The following is a 23,405-nucleotide window of genomic DNA, read 5'->3' on the forward strand; positions in this document are numbered from 1 at the left end:
ATGTTTCTGTCAAAAGTCAACAGGAAATAGGAAACTTGAGATAGAGATGAGTCAGAGTTTGAGGAAAACCAGGTATTATGCGGAGTCTGTACAGAAAGTACATACTATTTCCTCTGTCACCATGCTGGTCGATCTCATGTGGTTTTACACATGGGGAGTGAAGACCATAAGACCATAAGAACATAAGAAATAGGATTAGGAGTATGCCATAAGGGCCCTCGAGCCTGCTCCGCCATTCAATAAAATCATGATCTTCTACCTTGACTCCACTTTCCCGCCTGATCCCCATATCCCTTGATTCCCTTAGTGTCCAAAAATCTATCAATCTCAGTCTTAAATATACTCAACGATTGAGCATCCATAGCCTTCTGGGGTAGAGAATTCCAAATAATCACAACTGTTGGCCAGGGGCTGCAGAAACTACTGAGTTTATCCTGAACTGCTGACACACAGGCAAAAGCAACTTTTGAACTGAAGTAACCTGAGATTCCGAACTGCTGACACACAGGCAAAAGCAACTTTTGAACTGAAGTAACCTGAGTCCAGTTGCTGGCCTGAGCTGGCTGGAACCGGTTTGAACTAGCTAAGTTTTGTGAAAGACAAAGGAGATGTGATAAGACACAAGTCCTTATTTAGAAAAGGTAATGCTACCTAAGTCCTTGGGACAGAGCCAATGAGGAGAAGAAACGGACTAGGTGAGCAAGCCTAAACCAACGGGAGAGAGAGACAGCACAGCTTGAAGAGATAAGATTCGGAATAAGAATGAAGAATCTCGGGCGTGGAGCCAGAGCGAAGACTCCGGAGACCAATCATCGCGGAAGTGGAAAACCCTCTCACCCCAGGAATCAATCTAGTGAACCTTCATTGCACCCCCTCTAAGGCAAGTATATCCTTCCTTAGGTAAGGAGACCAAAACTGTACACAGTACTCCAGGTGTGGTCTCACCAGAGCCCTATATAAGTAGTCTTCAGGTAAAGGAGGGTTAGACGATGAGGGTTAATTAGACCAGGACAACCAGACATAATTTAATTCCCAATTTAAAGTCATATTTTCTGTCCTTATTTTTATATTTCCATTATGAATTTCTATGATTGCTTTTAGGTCTAAGCCTTGGCTTAGTGGTACCACTCTTGCCTCTGAGTCAGAAAGTCATGGGTTCAAGTCCCACTCCAGAGATTTGAGCAAATAATCTAGGCTGACACTTCAGTACAGCAATGAAGGAGTGCTGCACTGTCGGAAGTGCCGTCTTTTGGATCAGACATTAAACCAATGCCCTGTCTGCCCACTCAGATGGAGCAAATGATCCCATGGCATTATTTGAAGAAGAGCAGGGTGGTCCTCGCCAACATTCATCCCTAAACCAACATCACTAAAACATATTATCTGGCCATTTATTCCATTGCTGTTTGTGGTACCTTGCTGTACACAAAATGGCTGTTCTCTTTCCCTACAGTACAAAAGTGACTACAATTCAAAAAATATTTCATTGGCTGTGAAGCACCTTAGGACATCCTAGGGTTGTAAAAGGTGATATATGAGTCTTTCTTTACAATGGAAAAAGGCCTGTGTAAACTTCTCATGCTGTAATTCCACCCTTCTGCCAGTGGTGGCACTGCAGTGCTACCATTTGCTGAACAGCTAGATTTTTTTTCCTTTAGCTTCTAACAGTTTTAATATTGCTCCCATCTCTAATATTGTCAGTGGGATCCAGTTGGCAGAGGAAAACAGGTAAGAAATAGAAAAGCAGGTTTTAGATGACAATAAAATTATAATAAAAACAGATAAAGTTTAGAGAAGATAGAAAGGAGAAAAAAGACATGGAGTGTAGAAGTGTTAAAAATGTGTTATTTTGTTTACATTGTTAGTGTTTAACGTGAGGTAACTATTACCTTAATAAAGTTGATCTTAACATCTGAGTTGCTTTGCTGCTGTAATATTAGACTTTCTTTTAGCATGATGGTATGTGAGCTAAAAACTTTAAAAATGGCCAGCATTTAAAGGGGCATTTAACACATCTACCATCTCCTGATTTCCCTACAATATTTCAACCAAACGTATGTCTTAAAGAAACTATCTGGTCTGGTCTTTAATATTCTATCTTCTTTATGTATAGGTGAAATCGTTTCATTGGGTTCCTCTGGCTGCTGTCCAATGTCTGTGTATTGTTCTCTCCTCTTCTATTATTAATTATACTTATGTTCAACTGACTTCCACAAACTCCCAGGCTTCACTAATTTTTGATCTTTTGCATCTTTAAAAATGGAGATTATTACCTTCCTGATTCAGCTGCTAAGATTCTGCTTGTTATTTTCCCCAATGTTGTGTAAAGATATACTTCCTTTCCATATCCTTCAAAATAGCCTGAAAATAATTCCATTCTTCTAATAGTTTTTCTAGTACTGCTTCCCATTTAAACATTGTTATGTCTTTCTGTAGCCCCAAAGTGCAGTTTCTAAAATCTTGAACATCTGTTTTATTATTGGCCTTACCTTTATTACAACATCAAATCTAACTACTGTATATAGCCATCACAAGACCAGTGTGCTGCACAAGCAGATTTTCTCATTCAGTTCTATGGCAAGTTCTAGCTATAACCATCCTTTAGCTGCAATACACCACAATTGGCTATCACCTGTATCCCTGCATCCTATGTATAAAGTATGTCATTATTTGCTGTTTAATAAAGCTTACTATTATTTTACTGCACTTTATTGTCCTATATTTACTAATTTTAAAATCAATTGCTTTAAAATAAATTCATAATACTCTCATTAGTGAGCTGCTGAGCCATAGAGACCAGGAAGGATGAAAGTTTTTGGCCATTGTTCTGCGTTGAGTTATTTCAGCTCAACTGAGACAGTGACGGGGCCACTACAAGTGGCATCAGTTTCCCCAGGGTAACCTGCCACGGTTCCCATTCTTGATCACTATCCAGTAACCCATACTGCAAATTATAAGTGTGTCAACATTGGACAAGGACAGCAATGATGTCTCCTTCCCCCATGTTGAATACCCCATCAAGACTCCAGGATGCAGAGTGACCAGTTGGGTGAGGTACCAGAGGGTTTCCAATGGCTGCAGAAGAGTGTGTGCTTTCATAGGAGGTGAGAAAGTTGGAAATAAATGACTGCTATATAAAATATTTTGGGCCGATTAGTGCATTATGAATTCCTGTTAAAAGCAAGTTGCTTTTCTGGAAAATCTTACTTTTGCTAGAGAGGAAGAGACTGCAGGTTTTTATTTAGAAATGACCCATTTGATTGTGCTTACAGACTGAATTAAGCACAGCCATGTTTCACGTTAGTCACTAGTAAGTTAATTTGGGTTTTTATTAAAAAGAAAGCCTGTTAGGCTGTAACAGTAGAAACTGTTCACGTCTTATTACCTCTACATAGCACACGTCACGAAATGTAAATTAATCAGTATTGACTAATCTGTTTTGATATGACACGCAATGCATCCAATTATATGCCAGCAGAAAGTATAGTATGTAAAATCTCTAGTTTTACAGTTTTTTTTTCTTCTTGAGACTTTTTTGGTCCTTTTCTTTTTCTCTTGAGATGCTGTATAGAAATACAACCTTTAAATTATCCTTGATGTTCCTTAAAGAACCAAAAAGATAAAGCATTACAAGTGCTGGCAACCTTCCAGTACCTTTCCTACATTGCCATTCTTCATGTGTGAGCCTAGACGTTGAGTGACAACAGGCTGTTCTACATTGGAAGGTGTCACAACAGAGGCTGATTCTGTTCTCTGCCAATTTCCACGCACAAGTTTACCAGCAGCAATCACTGAACGTCATTCAGATGTACGAATCCTGGTTGATTTTTCCTCTCTCTGGCCCAGGTACTCTGAGGTCAATTGTAGTGTCCCAGCTGTTGCCTTGACTGAGATCAGCTAACCCAGCACAGACCAGGAATAAAACCTGCATCTGTCCAGTCAGTCTGGCAGGTGACACCTTTAGCTACTGAGCTATCATGGGATCAATGCTTTACAGTATTTTTATGCCATTCACTTATTTCACATAATTCATAACTGGTAGAATTTTGCAAAAAACAAAGATTGGAGGGGCCAATTTCAAGCCATTCCTGTTTTCATTTTGTAGTTTTACCTACCACTTTAAGAAAAGTATTACATCTTGTGAACTGATGAGGTAGAAATATCTGTGCATCAGGGTTGGGTAGAGAATACATTTTTATGTGGGCACAGATGTACTGTTGATGGCTCTGAACTTTGTCCTCTTGGCAGTTCTTATTAAACTGTTTAACTAAAGTAACAGGAGTCTGATTGTGGCTTTGAAATGACGCTGAGGGAAAATAATGTGCAAACGTTTTGTGTGCGTTAGTCTGAAATTCTTTTGTCTACTATTTTAGTGCAGATGTTAACTTATTTAAAATAATCGGGTTAATGCCTTTGGTGAAACAGTGAACAAAGAAATTTTAGACAAAAATGCCATGTCGTATACTATGATCTCACAGTATAATTTATATCCTAAATCTTTATATAAAGTCAATGGACAAAAATAGCAAAATTAAAATCAGTTTACCATTCCAGGTTACATCCAAACCACGTTTTCATCCCTCCCCTCTTTTAAAAAAAATACAAAGTTCAGTCATATTCTATATCAGTTAGAACGCTGTTATGATAATTGAAATGGAGATCTTGAAACATTTGCCTGAGGAAGGAGAAAATCTCCGAAAGCTTGTGAATTTAAAATAAAATTGCTGGACTATAACTTGGTGTTGTAAAATTGTTTACAAATGATAATTGAAGTATATTAGATTACCTCAGATAAAACTCATTAATGTAGTTAGCACTTAAAATGGTTGTTCAGTCTTTAAATGTCCGTGGCAAAGAAACTGAAAGGCATCTGTCTACTGGGGTTCATATGTTGGACAGATAAACCACACTGTTTAATGTAGACAAAAAAAATGATTCCAAAGGACAAGAAAAAAGAAAGAGAATCATTTAAATGCAGTCAATTTGTTTTACTTGTAACATTTCCAGCCAATTTATGTCCAAATCATGTAATTCTGATAACAATGTCGCACAAGCTTTTATTATGCCACCAGGACACATATAGCAAACCATATGGGAACAAAAGGACAGAAGATATGCAAATCAAAATTTCAATTAAACAGCAGGGAGCAGGAGCAATACATCTTGTACCACATGTGCAACACCACAGCTGATACTCAATAGATTTTAGTCCAGGAAAAGAATGTTTGATAGAACTCTGAACAGTATCAAAAAAAGTTAAAGCAGTACAAGATTGAGGAAGAACATAAGAACATAAGAAATAGGAGCAGGAGTAGGCCATACGGCCCCTCGAGCCTGCTCCGCCATTCAGTATCATGGTTGATCTTCTACCTCAACTCCACCTTCCCACCCTATCCCCATATCCTTTGATTCCCTTAGTGTCCAAAAATCTATCGATCTCAGTTTTGAATATAGTCAACAACTGAGCATCCACAGCCCTCTGGGGGTAGAGAATTTCAAAGATTCACAATCCTCTGAGTGAAGAGATTTTTTCTCATCTCGGTCCTAAATGGCCAACCCCTTATCTTGAGACTATGGCCCCTAGTTGTAGACTCTCCAGCCAGGGGAAACAGCCTCTCAGCATCTACCATGTCAAGCCCTCTAAGAATTTTATATGTTTCAATGAGCTCACCTCTCATTCTTCTAAACTCCAGAGACTATAGGCCCATTCTACTCAATCTCTCCTCATAGGCCAACCCTCTCATCCCAGGAATCAATCTAGTGAACCTTCATTGCACCCCCTCTAAGGCAAGGATATCCTTCCTTAGGTAAGGAGACCAAAACTGTATACAGTACTCCAGGTGTGGTCTCACCAGAGCCCTATATAATTGCAGCACTCTTATACTCCTTACTCTTATACTCCAACCTCCTTGCAATAAAGACGATGAAGATGTGAAAGATTTGTGCAGGAGTTCAAAACCCATGGACATGACCCTCCAACACAATTAAGGCATCTCCTGATATCGAAACAGAAGCTCATCAAAGTTTCCTGCCTGTGTCAGATTGGCATTTCAAGTCAATATATTGCAATTGATTGTACTGTATTTTTCTTTAATTTTTACAGTGTGACTATAGCAGTCTGATTACAATGGCCTCACATCAAACACAGGATCTTCTAAAAGATTCCTTACTTGTTAATGAATGAATCGGTGGCTTGCCTGAAAAGAAACAGAAACTGTTCATTGCAGAATTATCTTTTTTGACAGATGCATCAGATGTTGTTTAATCTTAAAATGGTTCCTAGGAATGATGACAAAGATGTCTCCTCCACATGACCAGAATGATAATTAAGCTCTCAGGCTCCATCTCACAAATTTTCTACTTCAGATCCATAGAGAGGTGCTGAAGATACTGAACATCACAACATAATTATTACTGTAAAAGAGCTATTTAGGATCTCTGCAGTGCTGCAGCATAGCCATTTCATGAAAGAAAATAACGGGAAGCATTGTGCGCTTGTAGGCCCAGAAATTCTTGGGTTCCTCATGTGGTTCCTCATGTAAGTGCCAGGGGGCAGGTCTTAAGCCTGGAAAAATCTGACCCCATCAGAAATTCCATAGTTTGCTAATTTCAATAATTCTGGCAGGACACGTGTGAGAGTCCCAACAGCAGGAATCCAAATACAACTGGATAGGAGAGGTGAAAAATTAAGGAAGTGGGCAACTTTCATATTTAAAGCCTTGTGTGCGGCTAAATGGCTGAGCAGGGTTGAAGCGGCTGGTGCAAAGGAAAGGCGAGCACTTAGCCTCTCTGGGTGCTGCTGTTACAAGTTAGAGAAAGGGAATATGCTATTGTTGCAGTACAAGCCATCACGTGCAGCAACATAGGACATTTGGAAGGAAGTGGCTGTGGCGGTGAATGGGACACATAAGGCATATCAGCTCCTTGCTGCAGAAAAAATGGAAGATGATCACAGGGAGCCTGCCATGTAGAAAAAGACAGTAACAGAGCAACAGAAATATATGGAAGTTCTGCGTGGCCTTTTCCAAGATGTCTGGGATAGCAGCAGAGTCCTCTGCCCTGCTGTGCTCCAACATCCGAAAGGTTTCACCTTATTGCAGGGCAGCCTGAAGAAAGTGACAGCTTCAGGAGCATCTGTAAACCTTGACCCACTCACAAGAGATCCAGGCAAGTCAGTCAACTCAATGTGGAGGCACTGAATGAAGTAATGCAGGTCTTGTGGGACCGTCAGCAGAGGCCAGCCAGATTGCAAAGTGTGCAAGACAGCCTCTCAGAAAGACTAAAGGATATTTGGTTGAGTCTCTCTCAGGGATTTATGGGTCTTTCTGATTTCATGAGATCCATTCTCCCACTGGTCGCAGGTAACCAGAATCCTGTTCCCAGTATTAGTGAAGTAGTTTGTGTGCATATCTCAAAGACTGCTTCTCCTCCTGGCAGCAGAACAACGGGGCAGCCTATCGGCTCTTCACAAAGGCCTTAATCTTTGCAGGACCAGGGTGCCAAAGAACCCGTGACAAAGAGTCAGTTTGCCTCGTGCCCATCCCAGGACTTGGGTGCCTTGAGAGAAGGGCCACCTCCATTCCAACAGGCTGATAATATTTTGCAGCAGCTGTCTAAGGGTAATGCAGAATACAGGGCATGGTTTCCTGAGTGTAACATTAAAACATTTTTTCAATACTCGCAGTCCCAAGATATGGCCAAACAAGCAATCTCAGTTTAACCAAATATTACAGCCTTGATGAATAAGTTCTGGAAAACTGTGCCTTTTAAATAGTGGCGCACATTCTGAAGGGTGGGTGGAAAGGTGGAAGTAAAGCAATTTAGGATGGGTGGCAGCATCCTACTCTAATTCTATTATTTGCACATAGTTGCCACTGGGAGGCTAATTGCTTATTTAGCACATCCTAAAACTCCATGGATTTGTACCAGAGTGTTTCTGCAGTGGAACGCTGACGTACATTGGCTCCGTTCAAAATTCCTGGCCCCACAAAAGTGCAAATTTGGAAATCTCAAGACTGGAGAGTCCAGATTTAGCAGTCACTTACTTTACAGTAAATCTTTGGTTGATTTAAAGCATAGCATAAAAGAATTAATAAGGTAACATAAAAAAAGGTTTGTATTCCTAAAACAGAATATCCCAGTAAACATTACTTTAACAAAAAAAAATGAAATCTGTTGCTACTTCGTGGGAAACCATTACAGAATACACAAATAATGACTGCTTCGAATCATAAGGACTGATTTCCCTGGCCTTTTTGCCTGAGTCGCTGTCATTTAATTCTGTCCTGTGATTTCTGGGGCATTCCTGTGGAGGCAGAGCCTGGCTTGAGCCTGCAGAAGGCATGTGCCAGATGGAGCATTGTAAATGAGGTGAGAGGGAACATTCCTGTTCTCCCTCCTCTATTTCCATTTGAAACATTTGCTAAATGACCTAGTGCAAGGGCTCTTAGAAAAAGGTCTGCAGCTATCTCTGAATTTTCATGCCCTACTGCTGGTGCTAGGCCGAGGACAAGAAGTACGGGTGATCTGAAGCCTGGACAAGTGTCGTATACTACAGGTGTGTTGCTCCTGTTTAGCGTCCAGGCGGAAGGGGCCTAGGAAAACCTGCCCTATAGAATCTTGGAATGTTAAAGCACAGAAACAGGCCATTTGACATTTAGGCCTGTGCCATTGTTTTTCTCCACATGAGCCACATAGTCTAATCCTGTTCTCATGCTTGCTTCCCAACCCCTTTAATATCCCTTGCTCTTGAGACTTCAGCAAAGGTTTGTGGCAAAGAATTCCACGTTCTAATCACCTGTTATACTTTTTGTGACTATTTTAAATTTGTTTTCAAATTGAATTCAGTAGCATTTTTTGAAAGAGGAAATTAGCATTGATATTCTCCTAAATGTTTTGTGACTAAATGGTAACAGGTTTTAAGTCTGGAAATTTCAATTCAGCTTAATTTAGAGTATTTCTAAAAGGGAGTGAAACCTTAGTGATGAATTCATCCAATTTATATATTGTTGACTTTCTTCACACATTCAATTACTGACAATCATTGTCAGCAGTTTCTGGTTCTCCCAGTCAAGGCACTTTGTGCTTATTTATCTAGGCTAATTGGGTTGCCATGATGCACATTTTATGTGCTACGACATATGGATAATTAATCCTATTAAGGACACATACCTCCTCTTAAGTTTCATGTCCCACATAGAAAGTTCCTTTACTTAAAGAAGAATAGGGATTAGCAACGAGCTCAGCTTGAACAAGTATGGATTGCTTTATGATTGTGAGCTTTACCCACTGGAGCTGATATCTGGAAATCACAGGGGAGCTCCTCGCGATTTCTCAATATGTGCTCCCAGTAGACATGACACCCCACTGGAACCGTGGTCTTGTAAAATTGGCCCTACAAATTTTGAGTGTTTACAAACTGAACCAGAAGCATTTGAAAATAAAGAAGAAAATGGTAAAAAAAAATCATAAATATGCTTGTGCAAATCCTCTCAGAATACCTGAATTTAATTATGACATCTTAAAAAACGGTTCCATCACATTAACAGCTATTTAATCTGTGATGACCATTACAAAATTGTTCTCTTAGATTATTTAGAAACAATATCCCCCAAATCACTGTGAGCAGAATCACAGGAGCTCCACTAGTATAAAGAAATAATAATTCATTTATTTAAGAATTTAATGACTGTTCAGGTGGGTGCCAACGCACCGCTCCACAGCTGTGTGAGAATATCAGCTTGATCACCTTCATATTCAACATTTGACACAATGACAGCTCTCTTTACTGAACTTATTAACTATTCTGCTATTCAGCCTAATAATAAATTGCACAACACATTTGTGCCTTTGCACCATGTTACCACCCAGCTAAATACAATCATGTACATTACCCAACCTAACCACCAGTACAAATAGAAAATGGTTCTCACCCTATTCCACACACTTTTGAGTTGTAATCATGAAAACAAAAAGCTACAAGTAGCTAATTAAGCACCCAATTACACCACTGATTTCTGATCGCACCCGTGCTTCTGTGGGAGGTATTTCTTTGACTACTTATAGCTTGTAGTTTTCAGGACTATGACTTGCAGTTTTAAATCTGCCTTTTTAAAATACACACATCTGTCACATAAGTTCAGGACACATCTGAAAAAACTGATCTTCCATACATTTAGAATTGCAGAAGGACTTTTACTACACAAAGGATCCAAGTTCATTTAGATATCAAGTAGAACACTATAATTTACTCGTGTGTGACCATTAAGAAGGTCCTATTTTTAGTGATTTAAATCACAGACTGTCAGACTATGTTATTTTTTCTCTGTACTATCCATAGTTCGAATGTCTGCTCAATGTCTCATTTGCATATAGCCCCACTGTTAAAGTCTGTTAACATTCTGAAGATAAGCAGCATCTTGGATACAATGACAATGAAGCATTTATCTTCAGGCTGGTTTCTGAGTGTTATTCACATATCACAAAGAGGTATATTCTCCTCCCTTCGTAAGTTTTAAACAACAAGTAGATATGAGCATAAAGCAGTGTTCTCCACATTATGCTTGCGTCGGCTTTGTCATTAAAATTAGTGATTAGAATAAAAAATTTCCCAACATGTTTCAACATGCTGAAACCTTACCTTCTTCAGGAACCTTACACCGTAGGAAAATATGTAAAGGTAAAATGTAAACTTCCACCTGTAGAGGAAAAGAACATAAAACAATCATAAGGAAGCAGTTACTCGTTGCAATTTATATTGGAGACTTACAAAATCAGTAACAGTAACATTATAAAAACATGAACAACGTAAACAGTTATGAAGGTCGAGATTTGCTAGGGAACAAATCTGAAAAAGAGACCTATATTTAGATTGAAACAGGCATAAATTTTGTGCAAACATATGTCAGGAGTATCAAGCTTGGTTTTATTAGTTGTTGAGTAATAAGGAACACTGTACAGTACAAGGTCCTTGTGGTCCAGCATTGGTCTGAGTTTTAGTTGCAGCCACAATGAATTGACATTGGAATCCTCCTGCCCTCACTGTACAAGTTTTGCCACTTCTTGGTTTGGCTCACAGATGAAACACTCATGGCAGCTCCAGCCTTTCTAATACATACAGTCATATAAACATCAAGAAAAGATGTATGTTATTATCAGTTAAAAAAAATTGTCAGCTGATGCTATTACAGTCCTTTCCTAGCAGCATAAATGTATTCAGAAACAAATCTTTGTCTATCATGAGATACAAAGCCATACAGTTTAACTTGGCAGACGTATTGTTGGCAGCTGGCAGTGGGAAGATAATAGTTTTAAATAGCAAAAGTGGAACAGAAAATAAAACATTTATGGAAAATTGAGACAGCAGCATGTTCTGAGGGACATTTGTGAACTGCTGTGGCTTTGTTTTCATAATTCATGAACTCTTCTAGGTCCCTGGAGTTAGTTACAGCCTCGTCACACACTCACAATTAACCTCAAGTTTTTTATGTGGTAAAAATTCCTGTACTACATATTGACCCAAGCAAAATAAAATGCAGATGACGTACTTCAATTAAATTCAAGTGGAGGCACCTACATTTTATGTGGAGTAATGAAAGTACTTAAAAATCACAGTGGAGTCTAAGAGGGTGGGGAATTTTCCTCTTTTGGGTTAAGTTCTGGTACGATGGGACTTCCACACACCCCTCTGTATCCTCCTCAACCCTAACCCATTGTCCTAAGTCAGGGCTCATTACATGTGCACGGTGGGCTCAGGGTGGGATTCCTGCTGTCGGGAAGGAGTATGCAAATGCAAAGAATCCTGGTGGTGCTTCAGCGAGGATGCAACTGGAGCACCAGAAGAGGCAGCAAGTGATCTTAAAGGAGCAGGAAGACCCTGAAGATTGGAAGGAGGGCTCCCACAGAAGTCCTCTGCCGAGACTGAGGCCTTCAGCAGATAAGCCTTTGGGATCGAAATGGAGGGAGAGAAGAGGCCATTACAAGACCCCCTCCCTTCACTGGGGAAACACTGGGCCATCACTGCTGCTTCCCAGGGTCTACTGCCACCTTCCACATGATGGGCCTAGGGAATGGCAGTAAGTGGGATGGAAAGAAGGAAAATGCACTGCAAGTCTCCCAGAATGGGGCATGGATCTCCCGGGCACTGTTGCTTGCAGCCCAGGAATCTTTGTGCATTAAATTTCCCGCCGCAGCAGCAGCCCCCCACTCCATGACGTTACTGGCAGCCATTCAGAGAAGGTACGGCTCGGTGACCTCAAACCCTCCCGACCCCGACCCAGCATTGCAGATAGCCAGCCGCCACTTAGGAGTGACCAGACACAGGACTGGCTGGAGTGGGGAAGAGAGATGGGGATCGAGTTGAGTCGAAGTGAGATGGAGAGGAGAGATATGCAAGGCTAGAGGGCAGAGGATTGGGGCTCAGGGGGGTGGAAGAATCAGGGACTGGGGCTCAGGGCAGGGGGAGAGAGTGACAGCGGAGTGGAGGTCTGAGGAGAGGGAGACAGAGGATTGGGGGTCAGGAGACAACATGGTGAGTGGGAGCAGTGTCATGAGAGGAGCAGCCAGTAAAGGGGTGAATGAAACCAGGGGACTTTACTCTGGATAAATAGTGTAAGATTGTTTCCACTAGTGGGCAGATGGGGAACAAGGGGAAGAGACTGAGGATTCTCACTGGAAGAACTAAAGGGGAAGGGAGAAGGAAGGTTTTTGAACTGAGGGCTATGGAATCATAGGATGCTTCACTACAAGTGGCTATTGAGACAAAAACTAGAACATAATTTTAAAGGGATTAGGATATGTATTTGAAAAGGAGGAATATAAAATGATCTGGGGGAAATGGGGTTATAGGAGGAGGCACCAGAACTGGCAGAGGCAGCGGAGGCTGAATGGTCTCTTCCTGTGCTGTAATTTCTATCATTCTATGAAAACTCCCCTTTATTAAGTGGTTTAGAAATGTTGGTGGTAAGCTGAGTTTAGGATGATGTGCCCTATAAGAAGTTTCCCAAATACTGAGACAACTGCCCTCTCTTTGGTTCAGGTCGATTTGTGCTGGCCGGTTTTGACGTGCGAAATCTAAGTATAGATGAGCTCTGACTGAAGCTCCCAGTTAAGAGTTGTTACAGAACTTGAGTCCAAGGAGATAGGGGGAGAGATGGGTGTCTGTTAAAAGTGGTTTCAACTGGGGAACCTGACCGCACCTTGTGCAGTACAGAGGGATTCCGGCTGTAATTACAAGGAGAATATCAGCGGGTTATAGGATTACTACTAGCTTAAGGTAGGATATCAGGGCATTACACCTATTGCTGCCAGTTGCCTATAGACTATCAGTGAGTTATTGTATTACTGTTGGTTATGAGAGCAATCTGAGTGTTATCAGTACTATTAGATATCTGTGCAATTTTCGTCAGTTACTATTTGTTGTTTCTGGAATCAAAGTTCCTCTGACCTCTTGTTTCCCCCCTGCAAATCCTTCCCTCCCGCTCGCTTTCCTCGCTTCCCCGTCCTTGGTTTCTCCTCTTCCCCGTCCTTGGTTTCTCCTCTTCCCCGTCCTTGGTTTTCCTCTTCCCTGATCTTGGTTTCCCCTCTTCCCCGCCCTCGGTTTCACCTGTTCCCCGCCCCCGGTTTCACCTCTTCCTCATCCTCGGTTTCACCTCTTCCCCGCCCTCAGTTTCTCCTCTTCCCCGCCCTCGGTTTCCCCTCTTCCTCGTCCTCGGTTTCACCTCTTCCCCGCCCTCGGTTTCACCTCTTCCCCGCCCTCGGTTTCTCCTCTTCCCCGCCCTCGGTTTCTCCTCTTCCTCGTCCTCGGTTTCACCTCTTCCCCGCCCTCGGTTTCCCCTTTTCCTCGTCCTCGGTTTCACCTCTTCCCCGCCCTCGGTTTCCCCTCTTCCTCGTCCTCGGTTTCCCCTCTTCCTCGCCCTCAGTTTCTCCTCTTCCTTGCCCTCGGTTTCCCCGCCCTCGGTTTCCCGTCTTCCTCGCCCTTGGTTTCCCCTCTTCCTCGCCCTCGGTTTCCCCTCTTCCCCGCCCTCGGTTTCCCCTCTTCCCCGTCCTTAGTTTCCCCTCTTCCCCCACCCTCGATTTCCCCTCTTCCCCACCCTCGATTTCTCCTCTTCCCTGCCCTCAGTTTCTCCTCTTCCCCGCCCTCAGTTTCTCCTCTTCCCCGCCCTCAGTTTCTCCTCTTCCCCACCCTCGGTTTCCCCTCTTCCTCGTCCTCGGTTTCACCTCTTCCCCGCCCTCGGTTTCACCTCTTCCCCGCCCTCGGTTTCTCCTCTTCCCCGCCCTCGGTTTCTCCTCTTCCTCGTCCTCGGTTTCACCTCTTCCCCGCCCTCGGTTTCCCCTTTTCCTCGTCCTCGGTTTCACCTCTTCCCCGCCCTCGGTTTCCCCTCTTCCTCGTCCTCGGTTTCCCCTCTTCCTCGCCCTCAGTTGCTCCTCTTCCTTGCCCTCGGTTTCCCCGCCCTCGGTTTCCCCGCCCTCGGTTTCCCCTCTTCCTCGCCCTCAGTTTCTCCTCTTCCTTGCCCTCGGTTTCCCCGCCCTCGGTTTCCCCTCTTCCTCGCCCTTGGTTTCCCCTCTTCCTTGCCCTCGGTTTACCCTCTTCCTCGCCCCCGGTTTCCCCATTCCCTGTCCTCAGTTTCCCCTCTTCCTCACCCTCTGTTCCCCCTCTTCCCCGTCCTCAGCTTCCCCTCTTACTTGCCCTCAGTTTCCCCGCCCTTGGTTTCTCCTCTTCCCCGCCCTTGGTTTCCCCTTTTCCTCGCTGTCGGTTTCCCCTATTCCCCGCCCTGGGTTTCCCCTCTTGCAAGCCCTTGGTTTCTGCAATTCCTGCCTTTGGTTTCCCTTCTGCACCTGCTTGTATGTGGCCTCCTGGTTCTCGAATCGTCGCACACAACAGGTGCAGGCACGAAACCACGAGCAAAGATGCTCAACTACAGGGGCCCCAATCTTTCTAAGGTACGAACAATAACATTTGAAGATGTCATGTGACCAGATGCCACATGATCAAACCGCCAGGATTACTTCCAACCAGAGTTGGCAATCCTAGCCGCTGGGGACCTGGACCCCACCCCCGCGTTGCCGTTGGCAAGGGGAAAGAGCAGCCGGCGTTGGTCCTGGCAAAAGCAGGGGGAGGGAAATCCCAGTTAGGTAGGCTTGTTTGCAAAAGTTAAAACAAAGACTTTGCCATGAGTTGTTCAACCATGGTTGCTGCAGCATCCGTCAAGCTGCATGAAATCTGTTGTTCATTAGCACATCAGTATAATTTCTTCAAGTCTTTCAATATTTGTAATAAGCACTGGAGTCAGTTTAGGAGACATCTATCCATGGTTCAGTTATCCATGGTCGTGCCCTGTAGCTAAGCCACTTGACAACAAAAAATGCTTTGTATTCATCGTAAAAAAATTCTCCAAAACTACCTGCTAAAATTATAGTGAATTTGATAACTAAGTATATTTTGCTCTTTACAATGCATTTTATGCAGTCTTTGAATTTATGCTGAGTTAAGTTATCATAGCTGTTTCTCTGTTTCTCTCTCCACAGATGCTGCCTGACCTGCTGAGTGTTTCCAGCAATTTCAGTTTTTATTTTAAGCTATCATAGCATTCCTTTCTCGCATAGGTTTGTTATGCCACCAGCTAAATTTTTATTGCTGCTAATTGAGCCAAAGCTTAATACATGAACAAAACTCCAGTGGAGTATGCCTATATTAAACACACAACTATTTGTAACAGTTATCCAGTACGTTCACAGAACACATTTATTCCCCTATATCCTCCATATCAGGGCTTCCACCCATGTCAATTTACATTTGTGTATGCATTAACTATGCAAAGTATACACTATCTGAACTAATGTCTGTCAAAGCCATACAAAAAGTGGGAGATTTTATATTCATTTCAGTTAGGGGAAGCTATGAGCAATTTGTAACAAAAAGCTCTGTTTTAAAATTGATAATACTGTGCAATTTTGTCCCAGCAATTAATTAGTTAATTAGCAAAGTTCTGAAAATTAAATATCGGCCTCCCTTCTCCCTCCATGTTGATCCCAAAGACTTACCTGCTGAAGGACTCAGTCTCAGCAGAGAATGTACAATGCCAAGCCAGAAATGCTGCTGTTCGAAAAGAATTAAACGTGTATATGAAATCATTTAAAACTCAATTTCCGCTTCCGTGGTTCATTTTTTTTGTCCTAAATCAACTTCATTATCTGCATTTTCAAGCCTCCCACATTGCAATTGTATTCTGCAAAGTGTGGCTAAAATAGACAAAAGTGAAACTGTATTGGATTTAGAAACTTATTCCTAATCCAAGTTTAGCAGTGATCTGTAACGAAGTGCATGGATTGTGATTCTAATATTAATGTAATGCTAACATGTGCAGAGCAGTTTTTGTTCAACAACAATTTGCATTTATACAGCGCCTTTAACATAGTAAAATATCCCAAGACGCTTCACAAAAGTGTTATCAGACAAAATTTGACACCAAGTCACATAAAAAGATATTAGGACAGGTGACCAAAGCTTGGTCAAGTAGATAGGTTTTAAGAAGCGACATAAATAAGGAGAGGTAAAGAGATGGGGAGGTATAGGGCCCGATGTTACCAGGTCTGCGGGTTCTCGGCGGGGGGGCTATCGGGAGCGTGGGTAACGCGCCCGGCGAAATCAGTCAGCTCCCCGCGCGAGTGTAGCCCAATTGGATCCACTTACCTTGTCCTCCGGGTTCCCCACTGCTGATCTGCGCGTCGGGCGGGCTGCGTATGCGCAGTAAGATCTGTCAGCTGGAGGAGCTCTATTTGAAGGGGCAGTCCTCCACTGACAGATGCTGCAACAAATAGACAAAATTACAGCATGGAGCAGCCCAGGGGGAAGGCTGCTCCCAGTTTAATGATGCCTCACTTCAGGTATCAATGCACGGGGTGAGGAGGAGGGGGAGGACAGAGATCTTCCCCCCCCGGCGGGCGGGAGGGATCGGCCTGCCTCTGCCACCAGGAAGGCCTGGCTCGAGGTGGCAGAGGAGGTCACCTGCACCACCAACATATCGCCCACCTGCATACAATGCAGGAGGCGCTCCAATGACCTCAGTAGGTCAGCCGAAGTGAGTACACTTACTCTTTCCCCTACACTCCGTCTGCCACATCACCGCCCCCACCCCACATCTCCCTCTGCACTGCCAACACTACTCTGTCACATCACCCCTCATAACCACTCAAACCCCATCCTCATCTTACCTGCACTTACTCACCTCGCCAGTACTCATCCCACCACTACCACTCAACCCAATCCTCATACAATCTCATGGCTCTATCTCATACTCACCCTCTCGTGCATCTCTTTCACGGTCAGCCTCACTCAACCTGCCACTACCTGTGCTGCAGCCACAGGGCATGCATCACATATGTGCAGTAGGCAGCGTAAGGCAAACGTGTCGTGAGCATGAAGGGGATGCACAAGGGTGTTTGAGGGTATGTCATGGTTTTTACCTATATTTAATTTCTGATCAACTCACATAACATATTATATTGTCACTACTACTGCCACGTCTTTGCGAATCTTGTCTGGTTTGTGCAATAATGCCCTCTCCTGAGGATCACTATGAAGACCCACAACTGATGACACCCATTGTGTCACTGCAGAGTGGTGTAGGTGTATTTGCAGGGCTCTTTTGTGCAGACGGCTGAGAGACGTCAGTGATGTCCCCGGTTGCAGCCTGGAAGGATGCGGAGAAGAAATTGTTGAGGGCAGTGGTGACTTTGACAGCGACAGGTAAGAAGATGGTGCTCGGGCCAGCCGGGAGCAGCTTGGCATGAAGGACGCTGAAGATGTCCACGACTACATGTCGAGTGACTCTGAGCCTCCGTGTGCACTGCTGCTCAGAGAGGTCCAGGAAGCTGAGCCTCGGTCTGTGGACCCTGTGGCGAGGGTAGTGCCCTCTGCGACGCATCTCTCTCTGCGGTAGCCCTCCCTCCTGCTGTGTAGGTGGATGTGTCACAGCGCTCTGTTGTGGAGCTCCACGTGTCAGAGGTGGACGGCGTGGATGGCAAGGCTGGTGAGGCTGGTGATGCTGTTCGCCCTCCGAGGAGGTCATGACTGCAGCTACGGCGGCCCCCATCTGCAAGATGTACATCTGAGGGGGTCCGCAAGGTAGGTACATGTCTCCAGACCCCGGGGTAAGTGTGCAGGTTGGTGACTTTGATTGTCAGGAGGAGGGTGGTGGAGGCCAAACTTTGTCCCAAGTGACAGATTGGCCTCCTGCAATGAGTGAGGGTCTCCCCCCACCCACCTGTCAAATGGACCTTTGCAGCTGCCACAGGCTGACAGCTGCAACAGGTCCATTTGAACTAGGAGTGTTTCCCCCAGTGTGGGAAACAGTCCCAGTTTGCTTTAAAATCCCACCCCTCCTCACATAATCCCTTAATCAGGTCAGTTAATGACCTGAACAAGCAAAGTAAATAGCGTCAAGTGGCATCCTGCTGGCTTTAATTGCCTGCGGGATTCCCACCAGCAGGGGCTGCGCGCGCACGCCGGCGCGTCAGTGGGGAACCCAGAAGTGCGTGGGTTCGAGGCGGGCTCCGGTCCTGCTCCGGGATTTCCCGATTTTCGGGGCCCCCCCGCCAGGAACGCACCCGATAGCGGGTGCAAAAATGATGCCCATAGGGAGAGAATTCCAGAACTTAGGGCCTAGGCAGTTGAAGGCACGGCTGCCGATGATGGAGCGAAGGAAATCGGGGATGCGCAAGAGGCCAGAAGTGGAGAAGCACAGAGATCTCGGAGGGTTGCAGGGCTGGAGGAGGTTGCGGAGATAGGGAGGGGCAAGGCCATGGAGGGATTTAAACACATGGATGAGAATTTTAAAATCGAGGCATTGCTGGATCGGGAGCCAATGTAGGTCTGCAAGCACAGGGGTGATAGGTGTGCGGAACTTGGTGCATTAGGAAACGGGCAGCAGAGTTTTGGATGAGCTCAAATTTACAGAGGATGGTAGGTAGGCATTAGAATAGTCAGGTCTGGAGGTAATAAAGGCATGGATGAGGGTTTTAAATATAATTTGTTCAAGTAAAGGAATTTCAATTTTGAATTAATTTTACATTTATAGTTCAAAATTGGTAATATTCAGCAAGTAGGTAGGAAATCACATTTATCTTATTCTGAATCTTGTGTTTCTTTGTATAGTTTATAAACAAACTTACAAAAACAGATGCAACCTTAGTCATATCGTTAGAAATGTTTTACTGGCAGAAGCACAGAAGAAAGAAACACATTTGGGGGCCAAAACATGTCTGGCCCTGAGTGAAAGATGAGGGAAATTCTTTGGTGTAAGACATAAGGGCGCTAAATTGGGCCGTTGTTTCGGCGCTACACGGCCTTTCTGACATCCAAGATGGTGTCTTGGACGCGCATGTCCGTTTCCAGCGTGACATGTGCCGGACGCCAGCTTGGTATAGGAGTTAGTGCTGGAGCAGATAATGCACACTGGAATCATGTAAAGTAGGGAGAAAATGGATACAATCATTGTCCAATGCTGATTTAAAGTGAAAGACACCATTTTGGGACTTAACACTTAACTCAACGCACAGTCTTAACCACGACCATCTGAACATGTCTTAGAGTGCCTGGAGGACCCCCCACCAGCGCTATTTAAAGGGACCATGCAGGATTTACAGGTTAGTGGCTGGATTATTGCTTCTGGCTGCCGAGACATTTGTAACTGTTTTTGGAGGTCTCCTAGACTTGAATACTAGGATGCGGGGACACAACTTAACACTTAGAGCCAGGACGTGCAGGAGTGAAGTTAGGAAATGCTTCTATACGCAAAGGGTGGGAGACGTTTGGAACGCTCTTCTGCAGATGGCAGTTGATGCTAGCTCACTTGTGAATTTAAATCCGAGATTGATAGATTTCTGTGAACCAAGGGTATTAAGGGATAAGGGACTAAGGCGGGTATATGGAGTTAGGTCACAGGTCCACCATGATCTCATTGAATGGTGGAACAGGCTCGAGGGGCTAAATGCCACTGCCACTTGCTGCCTCCTGATATCCGCCACCTTCTCCTGCAAGAAAGTGGGACGTGTGTCTGGGTGATGTGCCTGTCATGGTTGAATAGCTGCCAATGTGTGTGGCCTGTGAGTTGTGGGTTGGTGGCTTGAAACAGTCGTAATGTGTAAGGGTGAGAGGAAGCATCTGGTTGGAATAGTTGGGTACTGATAGAAAGAGTTTATTGGTATGTGGGTGATGGGGGGTCTAGTGCGTGGTGCAGTTGGTAGGAGACGCCACTTGACAGTAGACCTCACTCACCTTGAGCACTCATGTCAAAGCATTGAACTTCTTCCTGCACTACATCCATGTTCATGATGCTGTGCGCCTGGCATTGACTTTGTCCCCTGTTGCTTCCCACTGCCTTTTGGATATATGTCTGGAGGGCCTCGTGCTCCCCCCCTCCCCCCACAGATATAGGATGTCCCTACTTCTGTCCACCTCTTGCACCAAGGTCTCTAGTGCATCAGCAGAGAACCTTGGTGCATGCACTCTCGCAGGCCTGGTACCAACTCAGATCAGCAGATTGGTGAGGTCTGGCGTTCAGATTGGAGGATGTGGGATTTAGTAGTGCGCAACCTTTATTCAATGTTTTAACATAACTCATCAGTGTGTAAACATAGGGATGGGACCTGCATCTGTGTTTTACATGTGCAAAGTCTGATCTCCATTCAGACTCCGTGCAGACAGTAGGCCGATATTTTCAGCAAATAACAGATACCAGCTACTTTTAAGAGATTTCGAAGAAACATCCTCCCTTTAAGAGATTGGGCTCCCCCTGCTGGTGGAAAGTGCGAATTGCATTGATTCCACATGCAAGGCCTGGAATGGAACGCTGATTGCAGCTTAGTACTCAGGCCGGCCGAAACTCGTATCCTGCCTGCGTAGGGGTCACTGTGTGCGGGGTAATAGCACATCACATTACCCGGGCCCAAAAACGGCCCTTATCCAATATTTTTCCCCCTAAATCTTCAAGGACTACCCTTAACTTAACCCAAGGAAGTACAGTTTTCCATTATATAATGCATTATCTCACAATGAAAAGCAGATTGAAGCTGATGATAATCAGTAGGTCTCCTTTGGACAACTCAACATGGTTTCTCATTTCTAGATAAAATAATTTCTAACAAGTACAGCTTCCAATTAAATGCCAAGCTATTTAACTTTATCAAAGGAGACAATTAAGACAAGTGTCATTATTTCACAGCAGTATCTAATGTTTGTTTCTCTACTTATGACCTATTTTGTAATCAAATCACACTTTACTAGGAGCAGAAGCCTAAATATGTCTGCAAGCAATGTGTCTGGTAATAGAGCAGCTGTGTACATAAGAGGTACTTCAAGATCCAAATATAGTTTAAAAGTAGAATAAGGTGCTACAGTTATTGGCAAAGCCTGGAAGTACATACTGCTATAACATCCTTATACATATAATCGTGCTTGTAATTGAGACTAATTGTAGCTGCATCATCCTGTCTACATAGATGAAATTAGGTAACCCATTAGATCAATGTCAATTTAGAAATAGTCAAAATTACTTTTTAATAAATGACTATTGTGTTGTTACCAGTGTGATAGTGAAAACACACTCAAAGAATAAGATATTATGCCACCTTTAGCTTAACACCAGTGAATATCCAATGCCTGGAACTCGCATTTATGGGAGAGCTACAATAAAAAGTGGCAGATATTCTAGAACCAATTGGAGAGACTACAAATGAAATTCACCCTGGTAATATCAGAACAGCTAAAAAGCAACAGAACCCAAATGGCTAAGTAGGGATGTAATGAAATGTATAAGACACAAGCAGGAATTATGTAAAAGTAGAAAGAATCTTATAAGAAAAAGAACTGGATAAATTATAAAATCAAAAAAGTCAAATTTTTAAAAAAGAGGATCAAAAGGAAGGAAAGAATTTCAAACTGCAGGAAATATTTTAAATCACAATAAAATATATATGCAATCGGTAAAATAAAGTATTGGTCCACTCAAAAATGAAGATGGGAAATTGAAATCAGGGGAGGGGAATGTATGGAAAAATTACATGTTAAAAAGTCACTTTGGATCAATCTTTACCGAGGAAGAGGTTGAAGATTTTCTTAAGTCAGGGATCGGATTTCCAAGGCTGTCAGAAGAACAGTTAAGCAGTGTGCAGGTAATGGTTTTAAAACAAAGCACCAGGGTAGACAATATAGTTTCAAAGGAAATAGGGGTAGAAATTCATGATTTAACTGGAATTTTTAAATGTCCTCTAGATTAGTCAGAAATTCTTGAATATTGGAAAGTGTCAAACTTAATTCTTTTATTTAAAAAATGGCCAAAAATTAACAATGATAACTCACTGCACCTCCTAATCCTTTTCAGCTTATGAGTCCTGGTATGAATTGTAAGATATCAATTAGCCATACTCTACCTTTATTGTTTAAAGAATGGTCCATAGCACAACTAAATTCATTCTATAAGTAACTGGTTCATCAATGAAAAGGAGTACATGATTTATAAGCCCAAATGGTGGTACTTTCTACCCATACTTCTTAGCAGAGAAGAAATCACAAGACACCAATGGATGAGGAAAGCCTCCCGCCCATGTTAATTCATCTTTCCAGAAAGAACCTACATTTCCTCCGTTGCTGCATCTAATTGTTTCTTAAATGCGTCCAGGGTTTTCACCTCAAAAACTCTATCTGGAAGTCTATTCCAATTGTTGATCACTCTCTGTTTGAAGAAGAACTTCCTGATATCAGTCCTAAATTTATCTTTTACTTGTTTGAACCTATGTCCCCTTTTCCTCTGATCACTTCCTTGTATCCCTCTCCACCCACATCCCCCTTCCCCCATCCAATCTCACTTCCTTCTGTGTCTGCCACTGGAAATAACTCTCCCCCAAGTCGCTTACAATGGCATTTTCAAGTTTCCAACTGTCTAGCCTTTGGCCCTCCATTCACAATGACATTCCTGCAGTTACCGATCTGGTCAATCACACCCTCACTTCCATCTTTGATGCCCCAGTCCCCATTAAAACCAGGGCTCTCTCTCACCTTGGTTGCTCCCCTGGTACAGTCCTCATCTTCACTCCTTTCAGTCCAAGGCACACAGACTTGAACATATATGGCGGACAACTGGTTTGCCATATCTGGCTGGACCACATCAATCTATTGGGTCCTGCTCTCCTCTGCCAAAACTGCTCACTATTCCAGGATCATCCTGGGATGCAAAGATAACCCCCTGCTTTTCTTCTCCATTACAAACCATCTTCTTAAACCCCTCTCCCCTGCCTCTTTCACCTTCACATCCAACACCAAGTATGAAGAGCTCATGGAATTCTTTGTCACATCCGCTTCTCTCCCTTCCCCTAGCCCACTTGCAACTTTCTATAGTTTCTCTCCTACC

General features: G+C 43.4%; 1 protein-coding gene across 3 annotated transcripts in view; it reads right to left on the minus strand.

The window, feature by feature from the left end:
• The window catches only part of cers6 (ceramide synthase 6), a 242,872-nt gene that overhangs the window by 87,967 nt on the left and 131,500 nt on the right, over positions 1-23,405 (minus strand). For all 3 annotated transcript variants that reach the window (XM_067987341.1, XM_067987340.1, XM_067987339.1), the window contains exon 4: positions 10,640-10,697. In XM_067987341.1, coding sequence (XP_067843442.1) covers positions 10,640-10,697 — 58 coding nt within the window. The remainder of the gene's footprint in view (positions 1-10,639; positions 10,698-23,405) is intronic.

Source organism: Heptranchias perlo, chromosome 7 (assembly GCF_035084215.1).
Source record: "Heptranchias perlo isolate sHepPer1 chromosome 7, sHepPer1.hap1, whole genome shotgun sequence".
NCBI lineage: Eukaryota > Metazoa > Chordata > Chondrichthyes > Hexanchiformes > Hexanchidae > Heptranchias > Heptranchias perlo.